Below are 10,722 nucleotides of genomic sequence, written 5' to 3'. Positions count from 1 at the left end.
TTTACTGCCCGGATTTTGGGTTAGCATTTTTCGCTACCCTATTGCTTTGAATGAAATCTCCGGCTCATGACCATCAACAATTTCATTCGGGCGTTTTTGCCCTTTTTTTGGTGTGGAAGAGTGTTGTTTGATGTGCGGGAAGCAAATATTTTTTATGTTTTTTTTTTTGTGATTTGATTTTTTTGATGAAACGGAGGAGGTAGGATCAATTTGGTATTTTTGATGTAATATCATTGCCCAGATTTGATAACCATGGGCTCTGATACCATGTTAGAATTTTGGCAGCGGAAGTATGTGAGCACGATATTTTCAACATGGATAATTTTATTTATATGTTAAATGTGTATGATATTACATGATATTGGGGGAGACGATATTGGTGGTATGACCTTCATAGCTCCATGTTAGAGCTTGAGGCTACACCCATCTTACATGAAGTTGATGGCTATTTATACATCTCTATGTCGACTAACATATGTTACCAACATTATATGATTTTTCTAGAACACAATTGCTTACCACTAATTATTACATTTCTAGATTGTTATTTGTATGCATGATATTATTACATACTATAAGACTTCACTAGATAATACAAGAATTTTCTAGATTAATATTTTTAACAAGTTACAACTTTGTTTATAGCGCGTCTTAATCTTCTCCATATCTCAGTTATTTATTTTTCAATATAGTTTATTTGGATCGCACTAAGTATAAACATACTTTTTAAAGATTAGATATAAGACCAATAAAATATACGGGAGTCTCACATCCACGATCTGTCACCCACATATCATCTCAACCATTAAGCTAAAACTTCGAATTCTCACCATTAATTAGATTTAAGAATTACATATTAATTTATTAAAAAATAAAGAATTTCCTTATAATTAGTCTCATAAAAGATACAACCAAATAAACCGATAGTGGAACTAGGGCGGACTAGCAAGGGCACTTGCTCCTGCTGAAAAATTCTAAAGTCAAAATTTGTAGTTAAATTTACAAATGTTTATCGAATTTTTCTTAGGTCATTACTCATTTGCCTTAACGATTTTTTCGCTCCCTAACTTCAAATCCTGACTCTACCACTGCATACGATTCTTTTTGCAGGCTTGTCATTATCCTTAATCATGGCGGACTCAAGCTCATTAGTTATTAATGAAGACAAGCAAGCATGCCAAGGCCCAGTTAGTTGTATAGGTTGGGGAGGTTCTCATTGTAACCCTGCGCGTAGATGTTTTGGTCGTTGTATTGACGGATTTTGTGCTTGTACTGGCCTTTGCCCCCCTCCTCCTTCATTTTAGCATTATTAATTGTAATACTTCGAGTTTACACACAAGTTTCGAAGCATACAAGATGAAAAAAAAAATAGTGTTTTGTAAACTAACCAAATTATTGGTTGCTATTTTTGCTAACACAAACTCTGTAGTCCCGTACTTCATAATAAGATTTATACTTACGTTTCATCTAAGTAAGTATTTAACTTTTGCTTGTCTTCGTGTTTAACTAGTTTGAAAGCCCGTACTTCGTACGGGTTAATGACCTTGATTATTTTAAAACTAAGTTATAGAACATTATCGAATAGGTGTTTTGAAGTTCAAATCCGGGAGTCAAATAATTCTAAAAAAAGTGAAATATCATAATCCCTTATGGTCTCTTGATACGTACTTCATTCTATGCATTAAGTAGCCTCTAAAGCTTTGTAATCTTGAATTCTAGCAAAATTTATTAAATACTAATCATCATAAGTATAAGCAAATCGGGACGCTTTGATAGCCCTTATGATTAATATAAAGATAGATGTTTCAAAGTTCAAATCCGGGTGTCGCATAATTTTTAAAAAATAAAATATCCTAATTCCTTATATATGATCTCTTGATACGTACTTGATTCTAAGCATTAAGTAGCCTCTAAAGCTTTGTTATCTCGAATTCTAGCAAAATTTATTAAGTACTAATCATCAAAAGAGTGAACCAATGGGGGCGCTTTGATAACCCTTATGATTGATACAAAGACAGGTGTGAAATTAATGAATAGTCTACATTTGCTATATTTTGGTAAGGAGAATACATCAAATGCAAACTATTGACTGAGACGGAGGGAGTATATATTTTGTTTGAACCATATACACACCCGTCAGATACGGACAATTTACTTACACATGTCATTCTTATAAGTTAGTCATTTCAAATTTTTTTGTTCAATTAATAAGACCGTCTTACATAATAATAATAATAATAATAATTAATCTTCTAGTTAATGATACATAGAGTTCATTTTTATGTTCTTTCTTTCACAAAGCACATGTAATGTATACACTTATGATCATCTTATTGCTATCATTCCACCGTTAAGGCGTAAAAGATAAATCTGTCTATGTTTTTTGCCACTATAAGTAAACTCACAATTTAGCGACTCAAAAGATTTTGGGTTGATTCCCAAGTTTCAAGGACGATTTCTATTTATAATCATAAGATCACCCTACCTTATGCATGCTAATCTGTCAATGTGGGACAAATCTACTATTTATACGTAGTATATTCACAACACGTCAATTATTTTTCAATGTGGGACAAATAACATACTAATACAAAAGATTTTGGGTTGATATTTAAGTTCCAAAGATGACTCATATTTATAATCATAGGATCACCCCACATTATGTTAATCTTTCGATGTGAGACAATTCTATTATTTATAATAATAGGATCAACACATCTTATGTTAATCTTTCGATATGGACAATTCTACTATTTATAATAGGATGACCACATCTTATGGTAATTTTTCGATGTGGAACAATTTTACTATTTATATGTAGTATGTTCACCACATCTTATTATTTTCCAATGTGTGACATATAATGTACTAAGAATTACATCATCTTTTTCGTATCTAGTTCGACATCAAACTCGATTTAATAACGTTTTGTTCTTTGGATTTTTCCCCCTTAACTGATGTATGAACTCTTTTTGTAAGTCTTTTAATTAAGTACATATTTAAACAAAAAAGGTTGAAGACGGATAATTCCGTCTTAAATAAAAATTCGTGGATAATAAAATACAAATAAATTTGGTATTAAGACTACATAAGCTGTTATGGCCTATGGATTTTTTAGAAAAATATTTTTTGTAGCATTTTATTATGAGTGTGTTGGCAGTTCCTAGAGCTAATATGGTGGCTGAACCTTGACTCTTTGCTATACTTGGATTTCTTCAATTGTTGTCCGCTTAACTGTTTGACTAATATTCAGTGAGTAGGTCCAATTGTAATGAAATCATACCTAACTCATTTTTATATTCTCATTCTCATTAAATTGAATTAATCAATATTAATCGCTTTAAAGACTTATTAATTACGGAGATCATGCAAACTTATTGTTACATTTGTTAGTTACTCTTATCGGTGTTCGATTGTTAGATTAAAGTATAATATAATTAGATAATTGAATCAAGAAAATCAAGGTCACTTGTATCAATTTAACTGTTAAAGCACAACAAATGTAACATATAAGACAATTGTAACATAAAAGAACTCTTTAAGACAATACTTAAAAGACTAAAAAGATTTTGGGTTGATATTTAAGTTCAAAGGATGACTCATATATATAATCATAGGATCATTAGTTCATCACACCTTATGTTAATATTTCGATGTGGGATAATTCTATTATTTATAATTGAATAACCCCACCTTATGTTAATTTTCCGACGTGGGACGATTCTATTATTTATACGCATCACACTTACATTATTTTTCAATGCGTGACATATAACATACTAAGAAGCACGTCTTCTTTTTCTCACCTAGTTCGACATCTTATACTGTCTATTAATTATCGTACTTTTTTTTCTTTTTTTTTTGTGCAAATGATATGAAATTCATACTCTAATAATTTCATTTTTTTTATCTCAAATCTAATTATATAATTTTTTTCTGATAGTTTTTTATCAAATGAAATGTAAAATATTTTTATATAAAAATTATAAACATGACTTGGATATATAATATAGGAAATATATATTATAATAATTAAAAAATATCCAATTTATTTTTTATATCATATTGTGGAGATATGATATAAACTTTTAAGAGCTTTTTAAGACAATACTTAAGAGACTCAAAAAAATTGGGTTAATAACTAAGTTTCAAGGATGCCTCCTATTTATAATCATAGGATTAACCCACTTTGTTAATCTTTCGATGTGGGACAATTCTACTATTTATACGTAGTATATTCTCCACACCTACATTATTTTTCAATGTGGGATATATAATGTCTTCAGAACTAAGAGGTACACTATCTTTATTATGTGCAAATTATATAAAATTTATACTCTAATGATAGCATTTTTTATCACGAATCTAATTATATTATTTTCATAATTTTTTTAACAATATTTTGTTGTCAAATGAAATGGAAAAGTTTTATATAAAAGTTGGAAATATCAGTTGAATATAATTTAGGAAATATATATATTATAATAATTAAAAGATTTCACACTTTATTTTTTACATCAAAAATTATTATTTATGATACTTTCCTAAATTGATTTTTGATGATGTGGACGCTCTAGAATCGCTCGAAAAAAGCCTCTTTTATAAATATATATAGATATAGATATAGATATATAGATTCACAGTTTCTTTCATATATTGTTAGACAGAAAACGTCTCTCCAAAAACAAAATGTGGCTGCTGGGATTCGAGCCCAGGTCTCCAAGGCCACAACGTGGAATTCTTACCACTAAACTACAGCCACTTTGTTGTTCATATCTTCTCGGCATATTTTATTATACATGAAGTGCTTTTACAGCCCTTGTTTTTATGGATTTATGGAGTGTGTGCCTTGGAAAACCTCTATAACTGCCTCTCACAAGGTTATTCAGGTAAGTGAGCAGAGGTTTTACGGTACCTTTTTTTGTAAACACCGTCTTATACAAATATTTGTATCATACAATTATACGAAGTAGTGTATAAATTATTACATTTGTTTAACGTCATTAAGAGTTAAGACATAGGTGATCTTTTATACATTTGATTGAACAAATTGTCGTTCACAGAACTGAGAAAACTTTGACGGAATTAGATTTAGCTGTCGAGAAGTGTAGCGTACGTAGTATAAAGAATAAAGATTTGACGTAATTAGTCTATAATATGCAATACTTATCAATGTAACATGAACATTAGATATGTTCTTCCAAAATGGCCACAACTAGCTAGTCATGAAGCAGCAACATTATGTTTTGTGTTATAGCATATATAGTCTTGTATGTATCACCAACCAAACATCTTCTTCTTCTTTTTCTTCTCCATGAACGCTAGTAGCTCCTCTTGTTTCGCCAAGGCGTCTTCTAGCGCCTTCAGAAATTAAATCATAAAAATTACGGAGTATATCAATCATCAGTAAATTTTGAACTTGCAGAATAGTTTTATTCTCAGCAATTACGTTATCAGACTTAAAGCCATTTCTATTGTACTACAGTTTGAGCCACAAGGGCGAATTTGTTGCTGACAGGATTTGAAACCATGTCATGATCAGTACCACTCCTCATGACTTTACCTGATAGAGACGTTAATTACTTTCTTCTTATAGTAAGAAAATGTAAAGTTAAGAAGGTCTAAAGTAGTCACCTTCTTAGTAGAATTAAGCTCATGTTCAAGAGCATCAACTCGAGTAGTAGCAACTTGGAGCATTTCCTCTTTTTCGGTGATAGCATCAGGTTGGACGGCCATGGCCATGAGTTTTTCTTCCATGGCGGCCATGCGTTTCATGACAGTCATGAATTCTTCATTAGATATCCCAGGTGCAGCTAATTCATGGCCCGAAACTTTGGCCGGTTCATAACAGTACATGGGAGGAGAATAGATAGTAGGATCAGTGAGCTTCCTGGGCATGCTTCTAGTCAATCTCACCATTGTGATTATACCCATTATAAAAGTCATCATACCAGCCACTATTTGATTGCTCATTCCGTCTGTCGGCTTGAACCCATTGTGCATCGCGTAACAATCTGCCGCTGTTTATGGCATATCATTTAGCTCAAACTCATCAATTTACATTTCCGATTGAGCCATAAACTCTCTAGTGTCTTTGGTTCTCGACTATGATGGAATAAAACAACATGATACATACTCAATGCAGGTATGCAGTGGTGGAGCCGGAGGGGCTAGCAGGGGCGGTCGCCCCCGCTGAAAAAGGAAAAGTTCGAAAATTTTAGTTAAATTTTCGAAAATATTTCAAATTTCCCTTATCATCAGCACTCTTCGCCCCCGCTGAAATTTCTCACCCCCCTAACCGTAAATCCTGACTCCGCCACTGCAAGTATGGATTTGGAGAAAACGGACAACAACAACAACAACAACAACAACAAAAACAACAAAGCCTTCATTTCACATTGATTTGGAATCACTTGACGTGATTAAATGAAACATTGTTTAATTTTGATATCGAGCATCATGGTAAATTTCAAGTACAAGGTAAATGGTAAATATGAGTAATTAACATCCGTAAAACAGAATTCTCCGTTCAGAAAATGAATTGAAGAGCTCCATCAACATACATAGTACTCCGTATGAGTATAAGCTTCACATACCTTTAACAAGGGCATATTTATCATGATCAACCATCTTATGCCAGGAAGCGTTTTCTACTGGTTTCGCTGCCACTGGCACTATGCTTCCAGGACTCACTGCATTATTTGTAACTGTAACCTGCAGGTTAATTACGAGTTAAATGACCTAAATGGTTGTTCTATTTCCGATGAAGCCAGAAACATTCGAATACTATTCTTTGGTTTTAAAATACAACGGAATAAAGAAGATGATACTCACCTGTTCAACAACAGGAACAAGTTGCCTTTGCTCAACATGGACTTTCGGAGCTTCTTCATCAATCTGCATCCAATTTAATTAACAAGCCACAACCAGTCAGTAGTTACACAATTACTCTAAGTTATTCCGTATTAGCGAACAAAGAAAGGAAACACAATCATATAATCTCACCTTCTTGGAAGAAGTCTCATCTTCTGTTATTATTTTTTCTTCGCAATGATGATGTGAATCTTGCTTACACATTGCAGTACCACTTTGCACCATCTGTTGATCATACAGACTCAGTCAGCTTCATTTATTAGTGAAATGCGATTGAGTTGAGATAATATAGGCAAATCTGTTAAATATGTAGCATGATTATACAAAAAACGACAGCAGCGAACCTTCATTACTTCAGGGTCCTTCCAGGGCCCCTTGTCTGAACGCATACAACCTCCTTTGTCCGCGCAAGTGCACGTGCCTCCAAAAAAGTCAGGCAACTCACTAATGAGTTGTTTGTGAAGGACATGCCAATAAAATCAAATCCAACAACGCGGTTAGAAAGACATGAAATCAATAATAACCGATTCTTTTTGCTTGACACCGTCTCATAGTTTAAAATTCAGCATTAACTTCACAGATAACCTTTCTAAGCATCAAAATATTATCAACAAGACAGTTTTCATTGTGAAAGACTGTACCTAGCGTCGATTATTTCAAGCAGCTTGCTCTGATACTTGTTACCAAGAACCTGTCTTATAGCCGGTTAGATCACAGCTTAATAAAACTTTGCTTCAGCAGCGAATTAAATCATTAATACCAAAGTAAAAGACATGATTAACTCACTGTTATCTTGGCTGTCGTCTTTGGGTCGAGGAAACTCTTCACTGTATTCCACAACAGTCTGAATCCAGATCCGGCATTGATAATAAACATGCGATTTAGTGTCTGCAACAAAGACATTTTTTTAACAGCGCTTTCAGTCGTGTACTAGCTATTGGAGCATTGTTTTAAGGGCCGTCAACTACAGACATGGTAAAAGTTGTACTTACCTCAGGATAATTGTCACCATCAATTTTCTGAAGGCGAGCAATTAGATCTCTTGCGGCTTTGTTGAATTGTTTTAGTCCCTATAACAGTATTTTAAAACTTTACTATAGTAAACTGTAAAACGTTAGAGATATTCTCTCGTGTATCCCTCAACTTTTTCAGTTTCTAAGATATATCATTTTTCTTTCAAAAAAAACTTTTGACCGTCAATAACTCTTAGCTACAAGTTCAGAATACGATAAATGTTTTTTTTTTCAAACTGACCATGTTTAAAAGGTCTTCAGTTTGAAAAAAGAATTCACCGACGTCTCAACTCGTAGGCGGGAATTATGGTTAGTCAAAGTTTATTCGTTAAAAAAAAGCTTTGATCAACCATAACTACCGGCTACGAGTTCAAAAAGCGTTGAATTTTTTCTTTTTTCAAATACAAGGTTTTGAAGAGATAATTGGTTTGAAAAAAAATTACCGTTTTCTGAACTCCTAACAGAGAATTATTGTCGGTCAAAGTTTTTTTTTTTTTTTGAAAAACGAACAAAAAAGTTCAAAGGCAAAGGTTACATACCACTCCGGACACGTCCAAGATGGTAGTACTTTGATCAATGTGCTTCTTGGCAGAAATAGAACAAGCCGGAAACTTAATAGCAAAGGTCCTCTCGAACTCCTGAACATGATACTGAACATATCTATCTAAGGTTGTAACTTGCATCAGTTTCGTAGCATCTACTTTGCCAAGGAGTTCGATGTAAATAGGTTGCCCATCTTTATCGACTCCATGATGTCCTTGCGGATAATACTCGGTCACTTCGCTTATTTCATTGAAGTCGAAATCCTTAAAAACGCAAATGCAAGTGAATTTTCATTACATGTTCTAACTAATGAGGCCGGAAAATAGAAGTTCTGTTCGTAAATAGATTACCTCGGTTATAGTGTCTGCTCCGAATTCTTTCCTCCAGTTCAGCATATCCGTCCACATTTGTTTGGTTTTCTCGAGATCAAATTTCCTCGCTCTTAAGAATCTGTGTTAATAATTAATTATAGACGGAACTGTTATCATAGTCAAATATTGAAACTAATGGGAAGCGAAAACAAAATACCTGAGCAACATATGATAATCGTCAAACTTTGAAGGCAACATCTCTTCGGCCATGAGAGTTTGGCGAAGAGACTCAACAGACTTAGCCTCCTCGGCATCATGAACATCTTCAAAATCAATAGACATCACCTTACTGCTCCTCCTTCGCCTTTGGAACGAGGTCCTGAACTTTGAAGAAGCATTTATCGCCTTTTTCTTGAATGATCCCATGGCGGTCTTCTTCTCATCATCTAAGCTCTCCGCCTCAACTGTTACATACATTTTGGGTAAATGTAGCAAATTTTTAATTTCTCCATTCCAATAACACCTCAATTTTCCTAGCTAATATTTTAATCATTTTTGCAATTTCCAACGCAATTTTCATCAAGGTTCATTTCAGAAACAACACATGGGCGGTGGGCCAGCTCATCATCAATAGTAGACCAATATCCACCATTAGATCTCCCATTCAAAGCGAGCGGGATAAGGGGGTCAGAAATACACAATCTAGCTAGTGGCAACCTTTACACTAGGCTTTAACCCACTCACCTTCGATATTGTATTGCCTTGTGGCTCATTTCATATAATTAAAATTAAACCCTAATCAGAAAAATTCCAATTGACCCTTAATCGAAAAGGAAAAGACGATTTAATAATTATTGAAAAAAACATAGGAAATAGTAAAATTTTACCTTTGTTAGCACCTTGAGGATCTGCCATGAGGTTAATAATATGATTGTTTCACTTCTAGGAATAATAATAATAATACAAGAAAATTGTGCTACGAATAATATAGATAGATTTCTGAAGCTGCTTTAATGTTCCTGCAATAAAATTTACAACAAATTAAGCTAATTTAAATATAACTTTAATTAAAATGGCATCATATAACTCCTAAAATGAAATTAATTACACTCGTTAATAATTAATTATAAACAACATTAAACAATCAAAACACAACATATGATGCATATTCAATGAATATCCAACGTACTACTCCATAATTGGAACAAATATTATTACCACGGGCAGAGCTAGGTGTTACGTTCCGGGGTCCCGGGACACCGGAAAACAAATTTACTTGTGTATTTTGTCCATTTTTTTAGGGAAAATAAACATAAAATCTATACTTTTCACGTAAAATAGCTTTAATATTTTCTCGAATACCCAAAAGATAATTTTTTGGATCTATTGTTGTTCATTACTAGGGAATTTTACAAGAATCATAAGACTTCAGAGAATCTAAAGCCATTGTTTTTCCTAAAAAAATCATAAAAATGATTAGAAGAACAATAATAATTAGTTAATTACTATTGGGTAAAAGAAATTAAATATACCTGGCGAAAAAAATGTAAAAATTACCGAAAATTGTGAAGAGAGAGATTTGAACGTAATAATAGTTTTGTTGTTTATGTTTTCTCTCTCTCCATTTGCATGCAACAGTGAAAAAACAGAGAGATAAACATGATTATGCGACGTAAATTTTGGTAAGGGTGAGTGGTGGAGAGTGTACATCGGAGAAGTCATTTTAATATTTTACCGCGCTATGGTAACTATGGACTTACGGAGTCCGGAGTACTTGTTTGTGGGAAACCAAGTAAGGAGTGTTCATATCGGACCAGACCAAATTAAGTGGGACCGAAAATCAAATTAGAAAAAAAGTTCGACCAAAGACCGGACAGTAATTACATTGGTCCGATTCGAACCGCATATATTAGTAGATTGGATAAAACCGGACCAAATTATTTTTTTTAATGGAAACTAATCTTAAACCCGTGCAAATTGCA

General features: G+C 33.2%; 1 protein-coding gene across 3 annotated transcripts; it reads right to left on the bottom strand.

Annotated features, from left to right (window-relative positions):
- Positions 1-4,762: 4,762 nt before the first annotated feature.
- Positions 4,763-10,379, bottom strand: LOC141643601 (phosphatidylinositol/phosphatidylcholine transfer protein SFH12-like). Of its 3 annotated transcripts, XM_074452817.1 has the most exons (15): positions 10,273-10,379; positions 9,628-9,759; positions 8,958-9,204; positions 8,780-8,879; positions 8,426-8,692; positions 7,866-7,943; positions 7,660-7,761; positions 7,515-7,564; positions 7,218-7,317; positions 7,006-7,098; positions 6,835-6,897; positions 6,597-6,714; positions 5,952-6,020; positions 5,635-5,831; positions 4,763-5,361 (listed from the first exon to the last, which is right to left on the bottom strand). In XM_074452817.1, exons 2-15 carry the CDS (start codon positions 9,653-9,655, stop codon positions 5,278-5,280), a joined length of 1,596 nt encoding a protein of 531 aa, XP_074308918.1. In that variant the 5' UTR covers positions 9,656-9,759; positions 10,273-10,379; the 3' UTR covers positions 4,763-5,277. The 3 variants fall into 3 exon arrangements, with proteins under 3 accessions (XP_074308918.1, XP_074308916.1, XP_074308917.1); XM_074452815.1 differs by having other exon boundaries at positions 5,635-6,020; XM_074452816.1 differs by lacking the exon at positions 10,273-10,379 and adding an exon at positions 9,959-10,236 and having other exon boundaries at positions 5,635-6,020.
- Between the last annotated feature and the right edge of the window lie 343 nt (positions 10,380-10,722).

Source organism: Silene latifolia, chromosome 2 (genome assembly GCF_048544455.1).
Source record: "Silene latifolia isolate original U9 population chromosome 2, ASM4854445v1, whole genome shotgun sequence".
Lineage (NCBI taxonomy): Eukaryota > Viridiplantae > Streptophyta > Magnoliopsida > Caryophyllales > Caryophyllaceae > Silene > Silene latifolia.
This window is presented reverse-complemented; position numbering and strand designations above follow the sequence as displayed.

Coding starts and splice junctions, on each gene's coding strand:
- LOC141643601 (XM_074452815.1), bottom strand. CDS start 9,655: ATGGCAGATCCTCAAGGTGCTAACAAAG. Junction 7,099..7,217: donor AGGACCCTGAAGTAATGAAG/GTTCGCTGCTGT, acceptor TATGATCAACAG/ATGGTGCAAAGTGGTACTGC. Junction 6,898..7,005: donor ATGAGACTTCTTCCAAGAAG/GTGAGATTATAT, acceptor AATTGGATGCAG/ATTGATGAAGAAGCTCCGAA.